The sequence below is a fragment of the Stomoxys calcitrans genome, chromosome 1, assembly GCF_963082655.1.
Source record: "Stomoxys calcitrans chromosome 1, idStoCalc2.1, whole genome shotgun sequence".
Taxonomy (NCBI): Eukaryota; Metazoa; Arthropoda; class Insecta; order Diptera; family Muscidae; genus Stomoxys; species Stomoxys calcitrans.
In genome coordinates, this window is record NC_081552.1 from 180,847,179 (window position 1) to 180,875,162 (window position 27,984).

Here is a 27,984-nt window from a genome sequence, read left to right on the forward strand (position 1 = left end):
GGGATGAGTGAGTGCAGTTGTTTTCTGCATTTACCGACTTTCGCTTCCGCTATCGTCGTACTACTATTCCTAGGTGGCATTTCGTTAGATACGTACATACAAATGTATATAACCAACAAAAAAAAAACAACAATAATGTCGTTTGAAATTGGCTGCGAACTTACAAACTAAAAAACAGAAATTACAAAAAATAAACTATTTATGTGTGTGTGTGGGTGTGTTTGTTTTTGTAAACATGCTGTTGGCAGCATGACATCGTAAGATGAAATTAAAAACAAAAAGAGAAATCCTTAATAAAGGTAAAATTAAATTAAAAAAAGACACAAAAACGTCGTTAATTTTCATTACAATCTCAACAATTTTGTTTAAATAATAAAACCTACTAGAGTAACTACCATTAAGCATAGTGAAAAACAACTAAGCCTGCTGTTGTTGTTGTCGTCGTCGTTTGTTAACATTTAAAGAAGGCATTTTTTTCATTTGTTTTTTGTTTGTTTGAGGATTTTGGGACGGGGTTAGACCATTGTTTTTTAAGACTGAATTAGAAGAAAAAAATCACAGAGAAACCAACAACAATAAGCGTTCTATTAAAAGTATGTTACTTAAAATTTGATGCAAATAATTTACTACTATCACACTATCACCTTGAAATTAATCAAATACACATAACACATATACACTCACAAGTTACTACTGAAGGGAGACGGCGGCATATTCTTGCTGTCCTTTGTGTCAAGTTTGTTCTTTTAAATGTTTTTGTGTGTGTTTCAGTTACATTACCTTGTTTCTAGTCTAGTTTTATACCGCTATCATCAGCTGATGGCCACATTTTATCGACAATCTCTGTAATATCGAATTCGGTATCATCGAACTTTTGTGAGGTGCGTCGTTGTTCGTGATGCGATTGCGGTGTAATTATTAGATTATTGTTAATGAGTGTTGTTGTGGTATTTGATGTCGGCGGTGGTGTTACAGTAATTGAAGCAGCCTTTGAGTCTTCTCCCCAAAAGCTATCTAAGCCTAGATTCATGGTTGATGTATGCTTTGAATTGTTGACTGGTCGATGGTTGTTCCACAACGATTCTTCATTCAAAGATGGATTCTGCAAATAGAAATTTAAACAAGAAATTAATATATTATTTGTAACATATCCAATGAATCCAAACATTAATCTGAACGTTGAAATATTCCGAAACAATTACCGTCTGTCAAATAAAATGGGTTAAAAGATCTCGAACACCCTGGGGCTGCCCCCTCACTGCAAGTGTTCGTCTTGTTTTCGTCATGGGAGAGACTCATCCTAGAGTGCTTTCTCCGCATGCTTCTGGTCGGTGCCGGGATTGAAGAGAATCCCGGAACATGATTCCATTCAGTTTGAAAGAACCGCCTCCATCCTCGGTCGGTTTCGGTAAGGTGTAACCGGTGTATGGAGTCGGTACATTTCCGATCTTGCTCCGGCCTTACGTCACTACAGAAGTATAGTCGCACTGAATATGTTGAATGGTGTTGTGCGCACCTAGACAGTAGAGGGTCACAAGTGTCGATGTCGTCGCCTTCGGCGTTTTCTTTATCGATCCCTCCGACCTCTTCCGTGCAACAATATACGCAACATCAACAGGTAAGGTTAGGTTTAAGTGGCAGTCTGCCATCAGACTCACTTAGACGTTCTCGTCCATTGTGATACCACAGGATAACAGAAAAAGGAAGATGCTTTCTAGTTCCTACCGTTGAACCAACCAGATCGCTTTAAAAAGCCCAATAACTTGTGAATGTTCGCATCCGCTAAATCGGACAGGTTCTCAAAGAAATGAGAACCTAAAGTGGAACTCCTTCTGACTGCTAGTGCGGGACACACACGCAGAAGGTGTTCTATAGTTTCTTCTTCTTCGATGTCCTCACAGCTTCTGCAAAAGTCGTTGCTGGCAACCTTCAGTCTGTCAACATGTTTTCCGATTAGACAGCGACGTGTCATGACGGACACAATGACTGAGAGGTTTGTTCTAGCCAATGACAGCAAAGCGGTAGACTTCTCCGTGTCTACATTAGGCCACATCTTGTTCTTTTTGTAGCCTCATTTTCAAGCGGAGGGGCGATCCTCGTCAGGCTCATGTAGGTGAGCAAGCTCGTTCCGGTCCAAAGACCGATTGCCGTGGGAACAGGGTGGGCATTGGTTATTTAAAGGCGCCAAAAACCCGCCTTGTCATATCGAGCATCGTAGGCACTCAGTATTTATGCAAGAGCCGGTGCCGCCCGGCCTCTTACTGAAACTCTTCGCTCGATACCGCTGATTGTCCGCGTCTGCCGTTGCAGCTACTCCGTATGGAGCATTACATTCCGCAACCTGTGGACGCGCCCGGTAGCTCACAGCTAAGCTTCTCGTGACAGCAATGAACACCACACAGATCGGATCCCAATGTTCCCGGCACGGGATAGCTGTGAGCATCATATAGCACCACATAGTTTTGGAATGCTTACAGCCCCTTCTTTGTAACCATCTATCATTCGTTTTCCTTCGGGCCTGGTTCTGAAAATGTAGCTTACATGTCGCTAGAGGCATACGCACAGATTCCAGTATCCTTGGAATGTGTAGGGTAGTTCCTATTATCGCTCGCTTTACAATTCCCTGGAATATCTCTGTGGACCGGCACCTAGAACATGTGAATTTTGAACTGTTCAGCTATCTCGTTGAGATAGGTTTTAGGGCGGGTTTTTGTGTTCAGAAATACGTTCTCCACGGATTTAATGGCTGCCTGTTTGTCTGAGAAGATATTTAAGCCAATCGTCGTAATGACATTATATTTTAGCCATTCCACCACTTCCTTAATTGCAAGAATCTTCGCTTGATACACACTGCAGTGGTCGGGAAACTTTTCGATATGACCAGTTATAGATCTTAAGAGTATACCCTAAAGCCCACCAGGTCGTTTAGTTTGGAACCATCAGTATGGAAGTCTATGTAACTTCTGTTACCTGTGATATCGTTGTTCCAATCAGTTCTATCAAGAATAGTGGTACATTACTTTTTTTATCAAAAAGCGGCTCAGGTAGGGTGTAATCCACACTGCCTGGAACATCGGTTATTGTATCAAGTATAACACAGTGTCCGTAGCCGCTACATGGCCAATGAGAAAGATCCCTAACCTCACGACATTGGTAGCTGCAATTTGGGTAGCCACAATGTCCAGAGGCATAACATGTAGCATTCAATTCAGTGCATCAGATGGTGTCATCCTGAGTGCGACTGTGATGCACAAACAAGCCATCCTTTGGATCCGATTAAGTATTGAGCAGTAGATGGACTTTTGAAGCGCCGTACACCAGACCACAACACAATATAACATTTTAGGTTTGACAACTGCAGTATATACCCAATGCATGACACGCGGTCTAAATCCTCAACTTTTGCATATGACTCTCTTGCAGGTGTATAGGGCAAGAGTTTTCCAAAATGTTGGATTTGAAGTTGAATTACCTGTCCAGCAAAACACCCAGGTATTTTGCGCTTTCTGTAAATGGAACATTCTCTCCACCCAAGGAGACAGGTTTCACTGTAGGCATCTTGTATCTACTGCTAAAAAGAACTACTTCTGTCTCGCACGGATTTATACCTAGATCACTTTCGGTAGCCCACTTTGCTGTTGCACGTAGAGCCTTCTAAGGTATATCACTAACAACCTTCTGAAGTATATCACTAACAATTCTGAAAATTCCCTGGGAATAAACTCCAAGGGAATTAATTTCTCCCTCAAATAAAATCCTCCTATTCTGATTAAATGGGGAGAGAAAAAATTTGGGAGAGGGAATTTTGAATTTTCGAAAACAGATGTTTTGCTTCAGCTGTTTTATTTTGGCTAAAAATTTTACTATAATTTTTTTGGGAAAAAGAACTTTAAATGGAAAAATCACCAAAAGGAAGCTATAAAGGTTGTTAAAAAGTTTACAAGCATGTTTTGTGTTGATTTTGTAATGTTTGTTTTACTTTTTTGTGGACAATTATGGCCCACAGGCTGTCACGAAATTTCTGTAAAGTGAACACATCTTTTCGTCCTCATCCAACAATCGTTGGCTAAAATCGTTGGCTTCCAGAGTGGTGTGGTGGACATTGACGTATTCCCTTGCCAAAAGAAGTTTAGGCAGCTAAATCTACCGGATCGTTCTTGGGCAGAACTACTTAAGTGAGTAAAATAGAGGTTTGCTTCGACTACGTCGTCATGAACGTTGTGGTGGTCTGCCTGATACGCTGCTTTATCTATATTCATGCAGCTAGAACTTGAATATCTAATCGACATTCCGGGCGGCGGCCGCTTTTCTTGTTGGTTGGGATGGCTGTTGAACTATGGATTTATTTATATCCCTGTAGCGTGAACGTTGCCAAATGGGGCGGTATTCTTTAGTAAGCTGAATAATAAGGGACCCCTTTTTAGTATCACTTTACAACATCTCTTTATACATATGGGTCTAAGGATATTAAAATATGAATCACATATTTTGATACCTATGTATATCCCGTGGCAGCCGGATGTACGTTCCGGATTGACCCGATAAAGTCCTTCATCGGCAAGGGCTGTCGCCTCGGTCTAAAACATACTACTACAACACAACAACATACAAATGTATATTCATTTGCCAATTCTAGAATTTTAGCAAAGTTATCCTTGTTTTTGATGAAAGTGAAATGAAAAAGTGAATGAAAAATAATTTCCGTACATAATAAATTGTTCGTAAATAATAAGTGGTAAATTTTTTTATAAAAATAATAAAATTCATAATTTTTTATACTAACTCCCTTCCATTTGTTTAGGGAAATCTTTCCCAAATTTTATCGTCTCATGCTTCCTTTTATTTCGATTCAGAATACCTACTTTTTTTCTGGGAGACATTTCCGATTTTCGAAGTTTGTTTAAAATAAGGGAAAATGGAGTAGGGTTTGATATTCGGAATAGGACTGTTAGAGTACTGGGAAACTTTCCCCTAACCGCAATTGCCACGTCATCAGCATACGCGACCAATTTTACACCTTTTTCTTCCAGAGACAATCATATATTGTTAATGGCTTTATTCCGAAATAGAGGAGACAATACACCTGCTTGAGGTGTTCCTCTGCTAACCCATCTTTTAGATCCACAGATCCCAAGCCTGCCGTAATGTATCTTTTAGTTAAAAAAACTTTATTACGGTAGAGTTGATGCCTAGAAACTCCAACTCCCTCATGATTGACGTCGGTTTTACATTATTGAAAGCACCTTCAATGTCAAGAAATGCTACCATTGTATATTCCTTGACAGTGAGAGAACCCTCTATGTTACCGACTAGGTCGTAAAGGGCTCTTTCAGTGGATTTACCTTTACTATATGCATGCTGCTGCCGCGACAGGCAATCTCCAGGGATCTTTGCCTTATGATATGTTTCTATCAACCTCTCAAGAGTTTTCAGCATAAAGGATGACAGACTAATAGGACGGAAATCTTTCGCCTTCGTGTGGTAGGCTTTTCCTGCTTTCGGAATGAAAATTACCTTCGTGTCCCTCCATCCCAAAAGTATATATGACATTTTGCTACAAACAGAACCAGGGAACCAGTCTTATCGGACACAACTTGTAATTCAGCCGTTGATACATCATCAGGTCCTGGCGACTTAAAGGAGTCGAAAATTCTTATCGCCCAAAGGATTTTCGGCTCAGACACAATTTTCCTAATAGCCTCATACCAATGAATACCAGTGACAACCTCTTCTGGCGCTACGTTGTCCGTTGGAGAATTTGCCAGGAAATGTGTATCAACGAGTAGTTCGAGTGTTTCCTCACTAGACATTGTCCATACATTCTCTGACTTCTGGATATAACCCACCGTAATAGGTCTCGAGGACAGAATCTTCCTTAGTCTAGAGGCCTCAGATGTATCCTCCACGGAGCTGCAGAATTCTACCCAGGATTTGTTCTGAGCCTTTCTCAACTCGCCCTTATATTTTCTTAGCTCAGTCTTATAGATGTCCCAATCGTGTGGTGCTCTTGTGGCGTTTGCTCTGTCGAAGAGTTTGCTGCAGGCCTTCTTTAGACCAACCAGCTCTGGGGTCCACCATGGCGGTCGCTGTTTGCCGCTTGGCTAGGCACTAGGACTTGCTGACACAAGCGAGTCATTCAGGGCCTTCGTGATCCACTTGACCACTATGTCTATATCCTCCGTAGTTTCCACTTCCTTTTCTAGTCTAGAAGGGATAGACGGCAGAATTTATGCCGAAATTTATCCCAAACCGCCTTTTTTGTGTTTAGCGGAGGCACCACTTCTGCAGTATTTTTTCAAGGCTGAAACTAATATAACGATGATCAGAGAAGCTGTGGTCATCCAACACATCCCAGTCGCATATTTTTATATTTATATCTTCCAATACAAAGGTAATATCTAGTACCTCATGCCTGTTCCTGGTAATAAAGGTCGATTTATCCCCTTTATTACAAATCGCCAGATTGCAACTTATAATATATTCGGCAAGCAGCTCACCCCATTCGTTGACATATCTGATGATGTGCATTAGCATAACTTCCTACAATGAGGCTCTTCTTCCCCACAGAAGCGGCTTTAACCAGCGGCCTAAGGTTTGAAGGCGGCATCTCTGAATCGTGTGCCATATATAGGGAAGCCAGCCAGTAAAGAGACTTGTTTATTTCAAGGCTGGATACTACTAAATCTTAAGTGCTTAGCGACGGAAGAAGAAAAACATTTAGACTTCTCTTTGCAAGAATACAGTCTCTGTGTCTCCCATTTCCCGTACCCTTGAGTAGTTTAAATCACGGAATTCTTAGTCCACGAACCATTACTCCACACACCCATGGTTCATGGATAAGAACCACGTCAAATCCGCCTCCCATCAGGAGGAACTTTAGTGCCGCCGAGGCGGCCTTACAATGGTAGAGATTTATCTGTAGAAACCGGACCATAGTCAGGATCCAGGACATGCACCACTTTTGTGTTAGCCTCGTCTTCTGATTCCACCAAGAATTTCATTTCATTTCATTTTCATTTCATTTATTAACCAAATATTCATCCTCACAACATTCGTTAAATCTTCTAACGATGAGCTTCCGTACGCATCCAGGGCCAAGTGAGAAAGCTGTGGAACCACTCTTCCTCAGGACACTGGACACATGCGGTGTGGACAATTCCTCCTAAGATGCTTCACTAGCTGCTGCTGTCGAAGTACTTTTTGAGTCCCATGCTTCCCCGCTGGCGCGCACTTTGAGCCGAGTCCAACCGGATGACCCACCCACACAGGGCTTGTCGGGTCCCGTTTCGATACCATCCCCTCCTGTTTCGATTGTGGCTGGGGATTTTCAGTCTCCCGCAATCCGCCAGACTCCAGCTATATGGTCCATAGTTCTTCAGGCAAGTGTTCACCCACAACTGCTGAGTTGTCTCCTAATTCCCTAACCCCACCCGCTTCTGTAGACCTTCAGTTTTAACTTGTTGAATCCGTAGGATACAACCCTTCAGACTTGTTGAGGTCTGCGAGAAAGCCGGACCTCAACAAGTCTCTGGCCACCATCAGTCTCATCCAATCTACCAATCTTCCAGTCGGTGGTTGCAAGATTGTGATTACATTCGCTAAGTCTTCCAAGTATCGGTTCAGGATCTGAGGGAATCCTTGGTATCCAAGCATGCGCCATTGGTGGAGAAGGAATATCTTCCTTCTTGAATAAATTTAGTGCTGCACCTGGCCAGATCTCACCAATCTTTTTTTTAGTGCACAACATCACATTTTAATTGAGCGTTAATCCCCGAAGGCAATTAGTCTGTGTCGGCTCCGATACCAGCCTGCATCGTCACAAACTGGAGGAGACCCAGGAAATTCTTCAAGAACATCGGAGTATACTGATGACAGTCCATTGACTATCCCACTCCAATTATTCCTAGGTATGTAGCCCAGTTCTTCTCCCTTGTCGACAACTGCAATCACCAAACTGTCCCTAGCGACATAGTGGGGGAGTGGAAGTAGGGGAGTGGAAGTGGGGGATTAGCCTTCAAGGTACACCATTCCGAGCATTATAAACCCATCCCGCCTGCGCCTGACGCTAGTGACATCTACATGAAAGAATGGAGACAGCAGTCCGGTCCGCTTTTGCCAAGATAGAGCTATGCGTCGTGCACATACCACCGGTTGGTAGTTTTGTCCCAGTTAATGGCCAAGTTTGCAGGCTTGAAATAAGTGGCCAACTGCCTGGCCATAATCACTTGGTTCTAGGAGACAAATGCGCATTATGTTTCATGGCATTCTTACCAAGGTAACGACCAGCGGGGAATAGCAGATCAAATTGTAGGTTTACGTTCTGCAAGGTGGATGAGGATGCCCTCACTAGGATAACGAGGAGGTGGAGCAGCTCACCAGACATTTCCAGTGCATCCCCTGATCTCTTGAACGACGTATTCTGGCAAGCCGTCATTTCTTTAAGATCAGACCACCTTACCATAATACTCACCATCGATCGACCACCCAACTTCATAACCACTGAGCGCAAGACGTTTATCAGTTTCCCAATAAGAAGAAGGCCGATTGGGGTCGGCCTCAGAGAGTACACCAATCCGAATACCCCCAGTGCGATCCAATTTCACAGTGCAGGCAGTGGTACTCGTAGGCGGGCATTAGCATTGATTTCGAAGACTGCATACCACAACAAGCGGCTTTGCATGCCACCACTGCACACATTTGCTGTGACTTCAATCAGACCAGACCGTATTATAGAACCACTCTCGTGCCATTGGATCTATCAAAAGCATTCGACACGGTCAGCCATGCCAATATTTAAGGACAACGTTAACACGTACCTCCAGCCAGATTTGAAACGCCGGGTCACGAATAATCTGTGTGGACGCCAGACATTTGCAGAATTTACTTTACTTTAATTAGCTATGAAAGAATATTTGTTCCACTAGCCGAACGTAGAATAGCGTCCCAAGCGCCTCGATCTTCTGCGCTCATTCTAAAATCTCTGACACCAAGTTTCGAGGTGTCTCCCACAACTTGATCTTTCCATTGGGCTTTTGGTTGTTGTTGTTGTTGTAGCAGTTTATGGTGTACTATCTTTCGTCTGCTTGATTCTGTTGAGTGTCAAGACCTAGGAACTCCGCGACTAAGATGGGATCTGGGTCTGAGTCGAGTGGGTCTGGCCGGGCAGTTAAACAGGTGACGTGTATCGTGCGGCCCCTGGTTACAATCGGGACATACATCTTGCACGTCGGCATCAATCCTAGCTCTGTGGGAATTGAGGCGGCTGCATCTGCCAGAACCACTCTGGTTTGCCGGGAGAGGTCGATTTCTTCGGGTGCAATGGGTGACGGTCGTTCTCCAAGGACTACATTCACCCGATAGCCAATTAACGCGTCTGCTACCGTGTCTGCATGAATGTTGTTCAGACCCGCTCGATATGCCGCTTGATCTAGAGGTTCTCTCTTGTAGCGATGGACCTCACGCTCTAGATCGTGTAGATCTACCTTAAAGCTTCTGGGCGGTGGGTATCTATCCACAAGATGATGATTTGGATAATTTTTGCGATAACAGCCCAAAAGGTATTGCTTAGACAGCATGTAGTTATGTCTTCGCACTGGTAGGATCTTTGTCTCCTGATGGAGGTGGTCCACATGAGAACTGAGGAGACAGCTCGTCGCAGTTCGGAGGGCGGCATTCTGACAGATCTGAATATTATTCCACTGCGTGTCACAAAGTTGACGTGACCACACTGGCGCTGCATAACTTACCACAGACCGGCCAATTGCTTTATACGTGGTCAACAAGGTTTCTTTGTCTGCACCCCAAGTGCTGCCAGCGAGTGACTTGAGGACCTTGTTTCTACTTTTGACTTTATTGCAGATTGCTGTGGCATGTGGGGAGAAAGTGTAGGAGCTGTCAAATGTGACGCCAAGTATTTTGGGACACTTGATGGTCGGAATCATTTCTCCATCGACCATCACAGTCAGCTCAGTATTCACCTCACGCGTATTTGTAGTGAACAGTGTGGCTGAAGTTTTGGTGGCGGATATCTTCAGATTTCTTGCAGCGAAATATGAGGCAAGCTCGTTGAGGTAGACGTTCAACCAGATGTCATCAATGGGTGGGGGGCCTGATGCCATGATCGGGGCTTTTGGTCTTCCCAGTTTGCGTGTACCACCGTGTTCAAAGGACTTCTTTGCTGGAGCTTCTTCATCCATTCTGACAACATGACCTAGCCAACGCAGCCGTTGTATTTTGATGCGTGTAACTATCCTATCGTCGTCATACAGCTCGTGGTTCATACGTCGCCTATATTCTCCGTTAACGCAAATTGGTCCATATATTTTACGAAGATTCTAAACTGCTTACTTAGTCCAAAGTAGCATCTGTTTGCCAGTATTATTCTTCGCTTTATCTCAAAACTGGTGTCATTCGTTTCGGTTACGGCGATGCCGAGGTAGATAAAGTTACTGACTATTTCAAAGTTGTGGTTCCAAACTTTCTCCATTTTCTTTATCTGCTCGGCTGTGCAAGGCTTTTTGGGAGTTGAAACCATCCATTTCGTCTTATCTCCATTTACTGCCAGACCCATTTTCACTGACTCTCTTTCGATTCTTTCAAAGGCTGCAGTTACTACTTCCGGTGACCGACCTATGATATCGATATCGTCGGCATAGGCGGGTAGCATGTGCTCTCTTGTGATTAGTGTGCCATATCTATTCACATCTTCATCTCGTATAATCTTCTCCAGCAGGATATTAAAGAGATCACACGATAGCCTGTCTCCTTGTCTGAAACCTCGTTAAATGGTTCGGAGAGATTCTTTCCTCTTGTTACTGAGGAACGCGTATCAGCAAGTGTCATCCTGCAGAGTCTTATTAATTTTGCAGGGATACCAAACTCAGACATGGCTTAAAATACCTTTGAACGTAAAGGAGTATCGAAGGCGGCTTTGTAGTCAACAAAGAGATGGTAGGTGTTCATTTGTCCTTCTCGGTCCTTTTCCAGGATTTGGCGCAGTGTGAATATCTGATCTAGGGTGGATTTACCTGGTCTAAAGCCGAATTGATAGGGCCCAATTATCTCATTGACTTTAGGTTTTAATCTTTCACACAGTACGCTCGAAAGTATCTTGTATGTGATGGGGAGGAGACTTATTCCTCTGTAATTGACACATTCCGTCTTGTCTCCTTTCTTGTGTACGGGACATATTATGCTGATATTACGCCTTATCAGCGTGTAGCCTCCGGTCTTAAATAGTTCAGCGGGTAACCCGTCGACTCCTGCTGCCTTGTTGTTCTTTAGTCGGGTTACTGCTACTTGGACCTCATTCTGACTAGGAGGTAAACATTCTATACCATCATCAGGGATTGGTACCTTCTTCGCCGCCAACATCGGACACTAGCAGTTGGGTGAAATGTTCTTTCCATATCCTCAGGATGTTGTCTGTGTCAGTTACCAGATTTCCTTCTGTCTCTGCAGGAGGATGTGCCTGCACCAAAGTCATCGGTTTGGTGTTTAATTCTTTGGTAGAATTTCCGGACTTCATTCTGACTCCTGTAAATCTCAATTCGTTCGCACTCACGTCTTTCCATTTTCTTTTTCTTTCTGCGAAATAGACGTTTCTCCTCTCCTTTTCTCCCGATACCTCTCATTCATCTGGCGCGTTGCTACTTATTGCAGGGTTGCTCTATATGCTGCATTCTTGGCTTCAGTAGCATCACGACACTCTTGGTCGTACCATGGGTTTTTTGGAGGAGGCATCCGGTACCCAAGTACGGATTTCGCGGCATTTTCCATGGAGTGGGCAATAGTTTGCCACTGCGCCATTATATCATCGGAACAAGGAGAGCTTTCATGAAGCAGTTGGGTCAGTCGAGTGGAGTATGCCGCTGCCATTTGTTGTGTTTGCAGCTTTTCAATGTCCAGCTTCCATTCAGTGTCAGATCGTACTTTCCTCGCCATGTTCAAACGGCTGCGAACCTTTGCTTCAACATGGTAATGATCCGAATCTATATTCGCTCCACGGATCGATCGTACATCTAACACGCTGGATGAATGCCTTCCATCTATCACAACGTGATCAATTTGGTTTCTCGTGCATTTACAAAATTCAGAGATAAGAAATCCCATAGAGTGAAACAGGGAGTTCCTCCCACCTTAAACTTGAATCGGAGTGCACTCACTGATATGCGAGAAGTTTGCCCCTGTTCCTTAATGGAATTTTCATGGGAAAATTTGCATTTGCAATCAATAAACAAAAAATATATGTGCAACATTTGAAGCGGACATTGCAATGACCAAGAATGCCAAAACGATGTAGGAATAAAAGTGGTTAACAAAGTGTTAGATCAGTATTTACAAATGTTACCACGTCCGCCTATTACGCTGAACGCAGGGGTTAAAATTCTACAGAGACTTTCCTATCGGTTATGCTGACCATATTATTACATTTTATTTTTCTCGCCGTTTAGACTTGCCTACGAAAGATTTCCCTTCTCAATGAACTAAAACAGGATTTTCTTCAAAAATGCACTTAACTTTTTTACATTTATTTCACATACCTTGGTTATATCCGTTCGAAAATTGTTTCCGCCCAAAATGTTACACAATGGATTGAGATCAAAACGAAAATGACTCATATCCTGCTGCTGCTGATCTTGTTCACTTCGAGCATCATTAAAAATTGATAGAGCAGCCTGCATATTATTGAAATTGTCGAACGCATTTGCAGTAGTGACATGTGATGATGATGATGTTGATGAAGTACCAGCACTTGCAGCGGCAATTGCGGGATCAATAAATCGATCTGTATGCTGTTGATGAGTTGCATGTTTCTCCAGCGGTAGGTTCAAAGGATCATCATTGTCTAAATTGAATGCTGTAAAATCGTTTACATTCTTAGCATTACTACCCGAGGTGGTATGGTGTTTATCGTTCTCCTGTGATAATAAAGCATTCCAAGAATCTACAAAATTACTTGTGTTCGTTGTTGATGGCATAGACGATGAGTGACCTTTGTACATGGGACAAATTGGTCCATATTTATTGCCCAGTGCTGCTGTTGATGTAGGCGGACAGTCAAATGTCGCTGCGTCATCGTCTAATATAGAGTCAGAACGCACAAAATTATCTCTATCACGGAAAAGTGATGTCGATGGTGAAGGAGGTTCGATGTTAACACCAGAGGCAACACTGCCTCCATTTCCACTGGAGGCTTCCATGAAATGGGCATTGTTAATGTGTTGTTGTTGTATGTCATTGTTGCCGCCGTGCCAAAATGAATCTGTTTTTTCATGCATAGCCATAGGCATTTTATTTTTCATTCTATTTATATCCTTAAGAGGGTTTCCCGAAGCCTCAAGAAAATTATTCTTGCCCTTGAACATCAGACTATCGGGCAAATTAAGCGCAGAATCTATCAAGTGTGTTTTTTGCTTATTGCTACCATAGCTGTTATAGTCCAGAGGGTTTTTGTCAAAAAACACATTTGTATCTGGATGGGGTCGAACCGGGTGCTGTTGCTGATGCAACAGCTGTGGCGGCGGCGGTGGAGACATATACATAAGGTGATGTGGGTTGGATGTATAGTCTGCGTGATTAATTATCGATTGTTGTTGGTGTTGGACTTCCCACATTGGATTTTGTGCCTTTTGCATTTTTGATTTGGCCAATCTAAATGGGTAATCTCCTGGTCCAGTATCCATATTCGCATTTGTAAAATACGACGGAGGTCCGGGGGGATTGAAAAAATCATTCGGCATTGTTGTATTGTAAATGTTTTTATGCATAGGACTTCCAGCAGACTTATTAGAGTTTGTGCCCTGTAAATTCGGTGGGTTTGCAACGGTGGTGATATTTAAGGAATTATGCACGGAAGGTCTGGGTGATAAAATCCCTTGTCCTGATGGTCCTACTCCCAAACCAATCGCCCCTACGGCACCGCTGCTACTTACTGGCCCCCTAATATTTGGTGGGCGTATATTGGGTGGCATTGGCATACCCATGTTTGGCATACGCATGTACTTTCCGCCACCACCTCCGTAATTTATTGATCCGAATGGTATGTTTTCATAACCAGAAGGAGGGTGCTTATGCATAGGAGGTACATTTATTATTGACGCAGAGGCATTCATGCCTAGTAAATGCCCTGTTGGTGGTATGGGGCTTGCGTGTAGAGCATTAAGGGACGCCTGCATGCTTAACGGCGAAGTAGTGTTGGAAATATCTCCCATGAACGAATTTGAATCTCCCATCATATTGGTTCGCATCATGTTAACGTTACCACTGTTGTCATTGTTGGAGTATTTTCTCATGGGCGATGATTTCATTTTGACAGGAGAATTGGCTGTATCAATGGGATTTGATAACGTGAGGCCATGCTGTTGCTGCATTTGATGTGTTGGAACCACGGAGTTTTGTTGTTGGCTGTGATTATTTTGAAAATCGTTTTTCATATTTTCTAGACCCTGTAATTGGCCGCCGCCTGCGATGGAAGCCACCGTATGGGGCCTGACAATTGCTTTATCACCGGGTCCTGTTCTTCGATGCTTGGCTCGGTACCTTTGACGTTCCTCGGCTGAATGCGCAAACGTACAGTTAGGGCCTCGCGGACACATTCGTCTCTCCGTCAAATCACGGCACAAACTTATTTTGTACTTCCCATTGGCATTAATCGGTGGAACAGTGTAATCTTGCACTTTACGATTACTATGGTATTGCATAAATTTCACCAGGCCCAAAACTACGTAACGTACAGCTTCTAAAGCCTTCTCAACATCTTGCCACGTGGGTGGAGGACTTTCTGGTGAAGGATCAATGGTAGCCAAATGTTTGAGATGCGGACGTAAACTAGACAGATTCGTTGGATCTCCTGTGCGCTGCAAGGCCAAAACCAACTCTTGGACAGATTGGGCAAACGATGAGGGCGTTTGCAAAGTATCGCATATGCTCTGCATATGTGATTTGTGAGACGTGTTTCCATAAAGAAGAGATGACCATTGGTCCGGTGCAATTCTTAACCCAGCCTCTGTAGCGATTTGTACAATCTGAGCGTCATGTTCACGACGCAGCGCTTCGTAATTCCGAAATTCTTCTTTTAGCTGCATCAGAGACGAGTCACTCTCTCTTTTCGAAACCTTAAAGCAACTAGCACGGTAAAGCAATTGGACTACATGACCAATACTAGTCTTGGATGCCGGCAACATATTATCAATTAAACGCTGAACCACAAACATAACCAAAACTTTACGAGAAAGCGCCGAGCCATTTTGTAATGCTTGTAAGACCAGCTTCAAAACTTCTTCCTGCATAGACGGACCCAAAAATTGACAACCTCTTGAACGTACAGCAGCCCAAAGGCACAAACTCAATTGCTGCGGATTCTGATGCTGTAACAGAAGCTCAGTAACAGTTCGTTCGCCCAAAAATCTAGCTGTACGAACAGCTCTTATTCTACCCTCCTCCTCCATTAGCTGACAATTGACCAAGGTAACTAATTTCCGCAACATGGGACGTGTCAGCAATGTGCTACCACTATTCGTCACAAACGACTTAAGATACTGGGCTAGGTCTTCTATACATTTTTTAGAGGATTTGTAACATTTAAGGTCCTCCGGCTTTAAGTTACGAACGCTGGGCGGCATGTGCTGGTCACCCCCAGCCACTGCCGCTGCTGCTGTAAAATTTTCATGGATATATGCAAAGGCTTTATTATTGTTGCTGTTGGTGATGCTATTGCTCCCACTGTTGGTATAATTGTTAGTTGTTGTGCTCTTTGCAATGGAAGTTGTACTAGAAACGGAGGCGCTGTTATTATTGACTTTCCCATCTCCAGCGCCATTGTCATTGCCATCCCCTGAGTTAAGTAGTTGTAATAAAGCATTATTGATGGGTAAATTATCAACATCCGTCGAAATAGGTGCCTGCAAAAAGAAAAAATATATTTAAACTTATTATCAAATCAACTACTGTAAGAACGTTGAAGCTTACCTGATCGAATGGACATTGGCGACTATATAAAGTAGCTAAACATACACGGCATATGGTATGGCCGCAGCCTAAACTTATTGGCAAACGCTGATTTGTAGAAAACTCATTCTCACAAATAGGACAGGTATAAAATTCTGTCCACGAAGGCGCCTGAAACGGCATTCTAGAAAGAAAAGATCGAAAATTATTTAATGAACATACAGTCAACGAATATTCCAAAGTGTGGGACGCAAAGTAGACCACTGCTTTTTATTCTTTGGTAATGTAGGATCGCCTTTTTACTCTCGTAAAAGGCAACACGAGATATCATATTAATCAGATTTGAATGCATGGTATGTAAGTATATTGTATTGTGTTATTTGTTGAATAGAAACAGTACTATTCACATCTATATTTTGTCGTTTTGAAAACCTACAGAAAACATAATTTTTCCCATTTCAACTGAAAATCAAGTATGAGTTAAAAGCATGCCACAATGTCTTACTGCAAATGCAAATTTGCTCATAAACATTCCATTAATGGACAAACTTCTCACATATCAATGAGTGCAGTCCTATTCAAGTTTTAACGCAATATGGGGCCTTCATTTTTATGCCGAGTCTGAACGGCGTGCCGCTTAGCGATACCACTTGTTAGAGAAGTTTTGCATGACTGGATACCTTACAAATGTCACCAGCATTTGTAAGGGGGATTCCTGATGTTCACGCCGGGATTTTAACTCATGCGTTCGGCGTCATAGGCGGACATCTACCCCACGGTAGCCTCCACAAAATCTGGGAAAAACTAAATATGCGTAATGGAGCGAAGGCTCTTGATGAACGCCAATTTTCCGCAGACAACGACGGGTTGAACGGATACACCTGCAACAGTGGTACTAATATTGAGTTCATTGTGATGGATATAATAGTCAAAAAAACGATGAAAAGGTTTTTGCCATTTTAGCTACCAACGACTGGTTCAATACTTCCATCCATGACAGCACAAGCAGGCGAGCACAGCATGTAGTCCTATACATCATAAGCCTGACAAGATGCAAGGGTAGTGTTCATACCGAGGACTGGCAAGTTATGCAACGGTCTATACGCCTTAAGCCAATAAGACTAAGTGTAAGCAAGAGTAGGAAAGTTTAAAAAATACGCCTATTGTTGTTGCTGCCGCTTATGGAAATAACGATCCTCGTCAAGCTCCTATAGGTTGATGAAGATGAACATGCCTATGTTGTTGTTGTAGCGGTGTATTGTACACTGAGGCAGCAGCGCTTGTCGGTGGAGGATGCCATCGGGTCAATTGTTGTTGTAGTTACGATTGATGTAAGTATACAAATTGGTTAATTCTGAGATTATTCTGGCTCGGCTATATTCTCCAGATCTAGCTCCAGGAATCTTACCGCTACAATTGCAGCGGTACTTACTTAACGTCTACAATTAGATTAGTTGTTTTTCAGGTATGTACTAGGAAGGCCATCGTAGCGTAGAGGTTAGCATGTCCGCCTATGACGCTGAACGCCTGGGTTCGAATCCTGGCGAGACCATCAGAAAAAATTTCCAGCGGTGGATTTCCCCTTGACTTGAATCGGACTGCACTCATTGATATGTGAAAAGTTTGCCCCTTTTCCTTAGTGGAATGTCCATGATCAACATTTGCATTTGCATTTACTAGGAAGGGAAAATAGGGGAAGATGTCGACATTACCCCCTGTGTTTAGAAGGCACACATACGATAACATTCGCACCCACACACAAAGGAGGCTGCTAGAGCCCTCCACCTTTCTCACTCCCTCCCAAAATAGTCACTTTTAAATAGTTTTTCATAATCAACTGTTTATTGTTGTTTTGGATGCTAACTCAAAAAACCCACACAAGAGAATGTATGTTTACTTAACCTTCCCCTCCAAACATTTGGAAGTAACTTTCTCACTCCCTCCCAGAATAGTCACTTTTTAGGTCCTTTTGTATGATAGTTTGTAGATATTTCATGATTTGAAACAACAAAATACATTACTATCGAAATTATGTCATTCATGTTTCGCTAATTACTTTCTCATAAACAACTATTATTGTTTCAAATTTAAAAATAGATTTTTTGTTGTTGTTTTGAACTCTAACTCAAAAAACCCCACACAAGTGAATATATGTTTACTTAGCCTCCTGTAATGAAGAAAGGCGCCTAGCACAGAGGGATGGCATACGCCTCACAATCGTATGGTTCGCTGTTCAAATCCCAGTCAGGGAAAATCGTTGCAAATAAAATCTTCAAATATTAATCTCGATTTGAAAAAGAAATAAATTAATTTAGAAAGAGAAATAAAAATAAGCTTCACTCTAACAGGTAAAAAAAAAATATTTATTTCTATTAATGACGTTGATAATCGAATTTCAAACTTTTTTTAGTTCCTATTTAGTCACTCATGGGTAATATCGCCAGGTGACACGTTTTCTCTTTCGTAACGAGACACTAATAAGGGCAAAAAATTAAATCGCCTGATATTGTTTTCGACTTCCTTGAGTGCAGATTAAGTGACTCGCATGATAGAAAATGTTTGCAGGGAGAGGCTGTATACAGGATATTTCCCTGCCATCATTTTGAAGTGCCATTCATCGGCAATCGCCATGTAGTGACGCCTTAGACTCGTCCGATCTGATATAAAAAACGATTGTTTGTGTTTTACAAAAACAAAATACACGAACAATCGCATTTTATCTTCTCAACAGCCATTCAGGATATAGTTCCTTTTTTAATTCTAACTGTTTTTCGCATTTTTTTTCTTACTTATGTGGCTGAGGATATCTTCAGATTTCTTGCAGCGAAATATGAGGCAAGCTCGTTGAGGTAGACGTTCAACCTATCGCAGATGTCATCAATGGGTGGGGGGCCTGATGCCATGATCGTACAATCGTCCGTATATGATACGATCTCTATGCCGTCTGGAGGGGGTGGGATGGAGGATAGGTAGAGGTTAAACAGAGCCGGAGATATCACCCCACCTTGGGGAACTCCCTGTTTCACTCTACGGTGTTTCGACTTCTTATCCCTAAATTCCACAAATGACTGGCGGCCACACAGATAATCCGGGACCCATCGTTTCAGGCCTGGCTGGAGGGACGTGTTGGCGATGTCCTCAAATAATTTGGCATGGCTGATGAATGTCGAATGCCTTCGATAGGTCCAGTGCCACGAGGACCGTCCTATCACATGGCCTGGGTTGATTGAAGCCACGGCACATGTGTGTGGTGATGGCATGCAAAGCTGTTGTTGTGCTGTGCAGTCTCCGAAATCCATGTTGATGCTCGGCGAACGGAAATTCTCCTACGAGGCTCGGGAGGAGTAATGCCTCAAGCGTCTTTGCCACTGGTGAGAGAAGGGAGATCGGTCTGTACGACTCCCCCAAACTCGGGTCTTTTCCAGGTTTCAGTAGCGGGATCACTCTGCCCATTTTCCAGACATCGGGAACTATAAGAGTGTTCAATGACAGGTTAAGGACAGTGGTAAGGTGGAGTTGAGTAACTCCAGGTAAATCCAGATTCTTCAGCATCAATGTAGAGATTCCGTCGGGGCCCAACGCCTTGGAAGATTTGGCGCCACGGATGACATTCGTAACTTCGCCCACGGTAAATTGTGATGGGTGTTCATCGGCTCGGAGACCACGAATACGGCGAACGGCTGTCCTCCTTGCCCTGTCTCTCTCGGGATGCACAATAAATTGATGGTTGAACAACCTAGTCCATCTCTTCGGATCAGTCACGGTTATCTCGCCAAAAGTGACTGAGGTCCTGCCGTCCCGTCTACCGGGGTTCGAGAGAGACTTAACAGTGGCCCACAGTTTGCCTGCACCGGTGCCTAAGTTACATTGCTCCAAGTGTTCCAGCCACAAATTCCGCTTATGTTCGTTGACTACCCTGTTTATTTCCAGATTCAGCTCGCTGATTCTGGGTCACGCTCGTCTGCGAGTACCACTGCTTGCGCCGGGAAATTGGGTCGCACTTGTGGTATTCGACCGGCTGGTATAAAGCGAGGGGCTGCTGCGTTGATGATGTCTCGGAATTTCCTCTCTGCCACAAGCACATCAGAGGGGGTGGCAGTTCACTGAAGCGGCGATTGGTATACTCTCTTAAGCCAGTCCAATCGGCCTTCTTATAGTTGATGAAGGTCCGGCGCTCAGAGGTTATGAAGTCGGGTGGTCGGTCGATGGTGAGAATTATGGGGAGGTGGTCTGACCCCAAAAAGATGACGGCTTGCCAGGAGACGTCACTCAGGAGATCAGGGTATGCAATTGAGATGTCTGGCGAGCTGCTGCACCTCCTCGTAATCCTAGTGGGGGCATCCTCATTCACCGTGCAAAACGTGGAGCTATCTATCTGCTCTGCCAAAGCTATGCCAAGCTATGCCACGCTGGTCGTTAGCTAGCGGAGAATGCCATGACGTGTGATGTGCATTAAAATCCCCCAGAACCAGACGATTATGGCCAGATAGCAACCCACTTATGTCGGGGTTGTAAGCCTGGCCATTAATCGGGACACAGCTACCAACCGGCGGTATATACACGTTGTATATCTCTATCTCGGCAGTACCAGACCTGACTGCTACCCCCATACATTCCATGTATGGGTCACTAGCGTCAAGCGCAGGCGAGTTAGGTCTATACTGCACGGAATGGTGTATAACGAAGGCCAATCCCCCACCTCCATTCCTTGAGCGATCCTTACGTAGCACATTGTAACCGTGACAACTGTGCAAGCTGCAGGTGTTGGTCAGCATTGTCTCCTGGATCGCTGCGACCGATATGCTCTTCCGACTCATAAAATCTACGATCTCATCGATCTTGCCACGCAGTCCTTTGGAGTTTAAATGCAAGAACGATACACTTCCCGGCACTGGCCTGGCAATAGTAGGACTAGGGTGCTGGCGTTGCATAAATTGCCGTACGGGAGAGGTCGGGGGGGTCACATAGTCCGACGACGAGGACGCCGAAGGCGACGCTTGTGACCCACTGCTGGCTATGTTCGCACAGCACCTTGCGACATAGCCAGTATGACTATACTCCCGTAGTGAAGTTAGGCCAGAGCAAGAGCGGAAATGTACCCACTCCATGCACCGGTTACACCTCACCGACACCGACCGGTGATGAAGGCGGTTCTGGCAAACCGAACAGAACCAGGGTCCGGGGTTCTTTTCAATCCCGGCACGGACCAGAAGCGTGCGGAGAAGGCACTCCGGGATGTGCCTCTCCCATGACGAAAAAAGACGAACACGTACACTGAGGCGGCAGCCCTTGCCAATGAAGATTCCATCGGGTCAATCCGGTGCGTACAACCGGCTACCATGGGATTGCTGAGCTGACTGTGATGGTCGATGGTTCATGGAGAAATTATTCCGACCATAAGGTGTCTCAAAATACTTGACGTCACATTTGACAGCTCTTACGATAAAGTCAAAAGTAGAAACGAGGTCCTCAAGTCACATGCTGGCAGCACTTGGGGTGCAGACAAAGAGACCTTGTTGACCACGTACAAAGCAATTGGCCGGTCTGTGGTAAGTTATGCAGCGCCAGTGTGGTCTCGTCAACTTTGTGACACGCAGTGGAATAATATTCAGATCTGTCAGAATGCCGCCCTCCGAACTGCAACGGGCTGTCTCCTCAGTTCTCATGTGGACCACCTCCATCAGGAGACAAAGATCCTACCAGTGCGAAGACATAACTACATGCTGTCTAAGCAATACCTTTTGGGCTGTTATCGCAGAGACCATCCAAATCATCATCTTGTGGATAGATATCTACCGCCCAGAAGCCTTAAGGTAGATCTACATGATCTGGAGCGTGAGGTTCAGCGCTACAAGAGAGAACCTCTAGATCATGCGGCATATCAATCAGGTCTAGACAACATTCATGCAGACACGGTAGCAGATGCGGTAAATGGCTACCGGGTGAACGTAGTCCTTGGAGAAAGACCGCCTCCCATTGCACCTGAAGAAATTGACCTTCCCCGGCAAAGCAGAATGGTTCTGGCTCAATTACGTTCCGGCAGATGCAGCCGCCTCAACTCCTACAGAGCAAGGATTGATGCCGACAGGCAAGATGTATGTCCCGATTGTAACCAGTTACCGCACGATACACGTCACCTGTTTAACTGCCGAGCCAAATCCACTCGACTCAGACCCAGATCCCTGTGGACGTACGCCATCTTAGTCGCAGAGTTCCTAGGTCTTGACACTCAACAGAATCAAGCAGACGAAAGATAGAACACAATAACTTGCTACAACAACAACAACAAATCGCGAAATAATGAAAGAGTTGTGTTCCTTACAAAACAAGATGTACCAGCAAGAAAATAAATAAAATACAAAAAAATGTATATTATTTATTTAGTTTATATTCCTAATCAATAAAAATAATAAAAAAAAAATAAAAAGCAAAAGTAGATCTTTTGAATCGTCTTTTTTTCAAAACTTGGCATCTCTTTTGCGGCACTCTCAGTAGTATCGTTTGTGATTCCTTCTTTGAGTCACTACAAAGATACTTTATGAAGTGTCTCTTAAGTGTCTCTTAATACCGGCGTTGAAACTGAAAGCCTACACGTCACGTTTCAGTGACTCCTGGGATAGAAAATGTTTGCAGGGTTGATTTATTTTTCTCAACTACCATTAATACATATTGGAAAACATACATATTCATGGATCATTTTAGACTATGTTATAGTGGCAGTCTGCAATCCGACTCTCTTAAACACTAAAATAAATAACTAACAAATTTATTGAATGTGAAAAAAATTGTTTTTAAATAATTAGTAACATAGTCTAACGCACAATTATCCGTTCAAACACCAAGAAAAAGCAGCAAATGTGAGATATCATCAGTGATGAAAACGAATTCAATTGAGTTACCTATGAGAAATGTTGGATTAGCTTAGACTTAAAAGTTTGTTGACATACTGAGATGTTTTCAAGACTAGGAGGAAGAGTATTCCATAGCCTTGACAAGCGTATTTCAAATGATTTAATCCGATGGTTTAATCCGATGTAGTCGTTCATCGGCCAAGCACTGTCGCGAGGGAGTTTTTTTTATGAGTGTTTACGGACTTTCTCCCAAACAACGCAAACTGGGTTCATTTTTTCATTTTTATTATAGCAATGAAATGGAATTTTCAAAAAAATTCAATCATTTTTTAATTGGATCAATTAAAAAATTAACTAAAATTAATTTTTTAATTAAAAAAATTTTAACCTAATACATTAAAAACGGTGACTCATATTATCCTTTTCGTGATTTTATTTGAATCAATTAATTTCGTGACTGAAAGCGATTTTTTTTAGTTAGATACACATTAGGAAGATGGCTTTTACAACCTCATATCTCTGTACCATATTTTAATGGGTTCTTATTAAAGATTGGATAAATTTTTACGTTTAAGGTGATTTGACAAAAAAAAACTCACGACAAAACGATTTCAAAATTTTTATTTCAGGATTTTGTGCAGTTTTTGAGTTGGTTGCTCCGGACAATGTTGATTGGAGATTCATCGTTTTCCAGCGTGTCTTCTAGCATTTGAGAGCTTTTGGGTAGCCATTTAGAGCAACGGATAGTTCAGCACGAAACAATTGACTACTGAACCAATGATCAGCACGTCAGAATAAACGTAAAACAGCACGAGAGTTCCAGCGTGCAATGCAGATGTTTGGGATCTGTTAAAACTTTACGAAAGGGAATTCACTCCTCTTAGAGAAGTGACGGAATACACGAGTGAGGTGAAAGAGAAACTTCATGTAATGTCGCCAGCCTCCTGTTTCCTTAATCTAAGCTTTTTTATTTCTCATCAATTCCTGCACAAAGAAGTACTCGATTTTTGGTCATCGTCTATGACAACGCGAAGAATGCGATCCAGCGCATGCTGCTGGCAACTGATAAACTTCGGTATGGGTTGACATTTCTCTTCGGACATTTGCTGCAGTCTAACTATAACACTTCTTTTTGTCGGTATTTATGCTTTTTGTATCTGCAACAATCACAATTTATCCCCAGTGGTTGAATATATTAAGTCCTTCTGCGATTGTTTCGATTGTTTGAGCTTTACCATATTTTAATTGGAACCCAAAAAAAGCGCATTTGAATGAACAGGGGCAAACTTCGCATCAGGTCATAGGCGGACATGCTAACCTCTGCGATACGATTCATTCATTCTTGACGACCACGGCCTGATGTTTAACGATCTCAACGATTTTTTAAAACTTCCAAATTAATGACCCTCATAAAAGCGGTTTCCATAACAAAATCATCCCTACAGGTAGCCCACGGAAAAACACATAGTTTTCCTCCTTAAATTGAATGTAAACGAAGTGGCGGTAATAAGAAACCCAAAGGACGAGTCAGCTTAAATTTATGAGAGTTCATAAGTTTCCTACCGCAATGAAAAATGGCATAAGCGTTTGTTTCTAACTTATTTTCTTTTAATCTGAGAATCATAAAAAAGTGGTCAACGGGTTTTCCAAAGATGGTTCCAAATGAGGTACCTTCACTAAATTGTTAATAAAAGCGATGTACAGCGGTCAAAAAAAGTATTCATCATTAGCAAAATTGATAATAAATTCACTTATTTTGGGTAATTGAAGAAAATTTAAAGTAAACAAATAATGCAGTTTTATGCAATAGTTTATTTTTCGTAATATGTTTTAAAATAAATTCAAAAAATAAATTTAATTAGCGCAAAAAATGCAATTTTATATAATAACACCAAAAACAGAACAAAAAAAGTATTCATCATTGATGTGCTATCATCAAAGTCAAATTCAAATATTATTTGGGAATCCCCCTTTTCTGTTTTATTTGGTAAAGGAGGCTTTGCCCTTGACAGCAAATATTTAATTTCATTGAAAATATAGTTTTTGTCAAAATGGGTCGTAAGCAAAACGAGGTTTCTGATGAGGTAAAAGTTTTGATAATAAAACACCACAGGAATGGTTTAACTCAAAAAACTATCAGTGAAATATTAAATAGACCACGATCTACTATACAATCCATCATCAGAAAGTGGACAGAAACGAAAACTGTTGACAATAAACCAAGATCTGGTCGACCAAAAGCACTTTCAGTTGGAGATGTGCGTTGGCTAGTGCGGCAAGTTCAGAAAACTCCGAAGACAAATGCGACCATTCTTCGTAAAAACACTATGGAATATATAGGGAAGGAAGTTACTACACAAACAATTCGAAATACACTCAAAAGGCATAGTTACAGAGGAAGAACTGCACGTAAGAACTAAATAAAATAAACCGAGTGAAAAGGCTAAACTTCGCAAAAATGTATGTAAAACAGCCCGAATCATTTTGGAAAACAGTCATTTTTGCAGACGAGAGCAAGTTTAATCTTTTTGGGTGCGATGGAAAGGTCATAGTGTACAGAAAACCAAATACAGAGCTTGAAGAACGAAACACAGTTGCTACTGTAAAACATGGTGGAGGTGGTTTAATGGTTTGGGGGTGTATGGCGGCTTCAGGAGCGGGAAATCTTGAAATTATTAATGGAGTAATGGATCATAAGTATTACATTGACATTTTAAAGAGGAATTTAAAAGATAGTGCTGTAAAACTTGGGCTTGGTAATAACTTTCAATATTATCAAGATAATGACCCCAAACATTCTGCTTTAAATACCAAGATGTGGATGCTGTATAACTGCCCCAAAGTCATTAAAACTCCTCCTCAAAGTCCCGACTTGAACCCAATTGAACATCTTTGGGAACATCTCGAACGCAAATTGAGAACGCGCAATTTTTCGAGCAAGAGTCAAATGCAACAGGTGATAATGGAGGAACGGACTAATATAGACCAAAATATAACCGCTAAATTAGTCCAATCGATGTCAAACCGTTTAAAAGAAGTTATAAGACGCGGTGGTCGAATAACAAAGTATTAATTTTTTTAAATTATGTTATTTATTTTTTTGTTTTTTTGCAATGATGAATACTTTTTTTGTTTAATTTTTTGTGTTCAGCTGTAAAATGGCCCTTTTTGTTCCAATAAATACTATTTTTTTTTTCTTTAAAAACAATGAAATTGTGTACATATATATCACACAAGAACTACTGCATCATTAGTTTAATATGTTTTTATTCCAATTGTCTTTTGTAGACTTATTAAAAAAAAAACATTGAATGATGAATACTTTTTTTGACCGCTGTATGTATGTAAACCAAGTTTTACGATCAATATCTCATTTTGTTCATAGGTTATGTGGCATTTCGTGAAAGTTATAAGACTTGACAATTTTTTTCGTTATAAATTTTTTGATTTACAAAAAAGAAAACATTTAAATCTTTTCACAAAAAATAATTTAAACGTGATTTGTGCGTAACCTTTTTTTTAATATTTAAATGGCATAAACGTTATTTTGTCATTTATAGGCAAAACTTCATTCATTTATTCATTCATTACAACATTTTATTATTGACAGCCCAAGTAATTCCAAAAATGTTGCACTTTGAATTAATTTTGACACAATCGGAATGATCTCTAAATAGACTGCTTTCCTGGCGTGCTATTAATAAAATTGCTTTCCTGGCCATTCTTGCAGTTATCTTTTACAATAAACCTTAACACTTCCATCATAATAAATAAGAAATTTTCTGCGTTCAGCCAGAGACCATATGTCAACATCACCAGCAGGAAAAAGCAAAAAAAAAATACATAATGCACACAAAGAGACAAAGAGTGAACCTTAAATACTCTCACTCTCTCTCTCTCTTGCCATCTCATATAAGTAGCCTTCATTGTTTCACCCATTCATGTTTTAAAAACTTTTAGTAAAAAAAACTTATGCACTCTGGTGAATTTAAACTTTTTTAATTTAAAGTGGACATGAGGAAGTTTTGTATAGGGTACTTAAAAAGAAAGCAACATGTTGCTCAGGTCGCCCTTGCCATTGTCCAACGATTTGGTTACAAACAACAAGAGAGCGATTTTGAACTAACAACCTCACTGCAAACTACTGTTGCTCAGCTGATTTTATTCATCAAAGCCATACGAACGAACGAAGTTGAGTAATAGCGAATGAATAAAAAACTACCAACAAAGAGAAGTAAACATTTAATTGTTGTTGTCAATTTGAAAATGTTTAAATCTCAAGCAAAATAATTTAAAAATATACACACATACACAACTAGTATAGGTATATGAATATTCATAGTACATATGCATCGAAGAAGCAAGCTATAACACTCTATATTTTCATCATGACCATTCTCGTAGATAGAAAACAGAGAAACACAACATGGGAAAATTGAAAATTGGCTCAAATGAATCTATCGAAAAAATACAATGCGTAGGCACTTATAAAAAAAGATCTGTAGATTATTTCTTATGTGGACGGACAGTGCGGGAGGTGGTGGTGGTGGTGTCACCTCAAAGCCCCAACGAAATGCCACAGACACACAGCAAGCAGTTTAGACGATTCATATCATCATTATTATTATTATTCACATTAGCAGCAACAACTCAAAACATCATTATGATACAATCACAAAGTAAAATTGCCAACAAACAAAAGGTTTTTTATACGAAAAACAATCAACGTCAGCAGCGCAGCATTACGTTGCGATGCAGTAAAAAAATTTCACAAGTTCATATACCGAAAGTAACAGATGTGGGCTTTTATGGAATTATACTCTATACTCTTCCACTATTTTCAATCCTTTTTTGTTGCATGAGTTAATGAAGCATTAATTAACCGATTGCCTAGCTTTGGGTAAGGTTTTTGATTTTTTATCAGTTTTTTTTGTTACGTTTCACTTTTGATTTTCTTATTTTTTTCTTGCTTACACACCTTAAAAATGCACATATTATTCTCCAATTATTTTATTTTGTATTTTTTTATTAGTTTGCAATATCTTATTATTTGTTTTCTTAACTTTGTGGAATTTAACTTTATCACAAATTGTTTTTTCTAAATTTTACAAATGATGATTTTAGTTTTTCTGTATTTTTTCGAGAAAGAAAAGTCAATGAAATGACAAATGTCTTTTCATACGTC

The 27,984-nt window shown here is 41.6% G+C and overlaps 1 protein-coding gene and 1 long non-coding RNA gene across 2 annotated transcripts; one reads left to right on the forward strand and one right to left on the reverse strand.

Annotated features, from left to right (window-relative positions):
- Positions 1-119: 119 nt before the first annotated feature.
- Positions 120-27,946, reverse strand: LOC106086429 (uncharacterized). The gene is made up of 4 exons (XM_013251112.2): positions 27,778-27,946; positions 15,970-16,132; positions 12,543-15,902; positions 120-1,102 (listed from the first exon to the last, which is right to left on the reverse strand). Exons 2-4 carry the CDS (start codon positions 16,129-16,131, stop codon positions 788-790), a joined length of 3,837 nt encoding a protein of 1,278 aa, XP_013106566.2. The 5' UTR covers position 16,132; positions 27,778-27,946; the 3' UTR covers positions 120-787.
- LOC106086430 (uncharacterized) lies at positions 23,263-24,027 on the forward strand. The gene is made up of 2 exons (XR_001221131.2): positions 23,263-23,374; positions 23,429-24,027. It is a non-coding gene; the product is annotated as an uncharacterized LOC106086430 (long non-coding RNA).
- Positions 27,947-27,984: the final 38 nt, after the last annotated feature.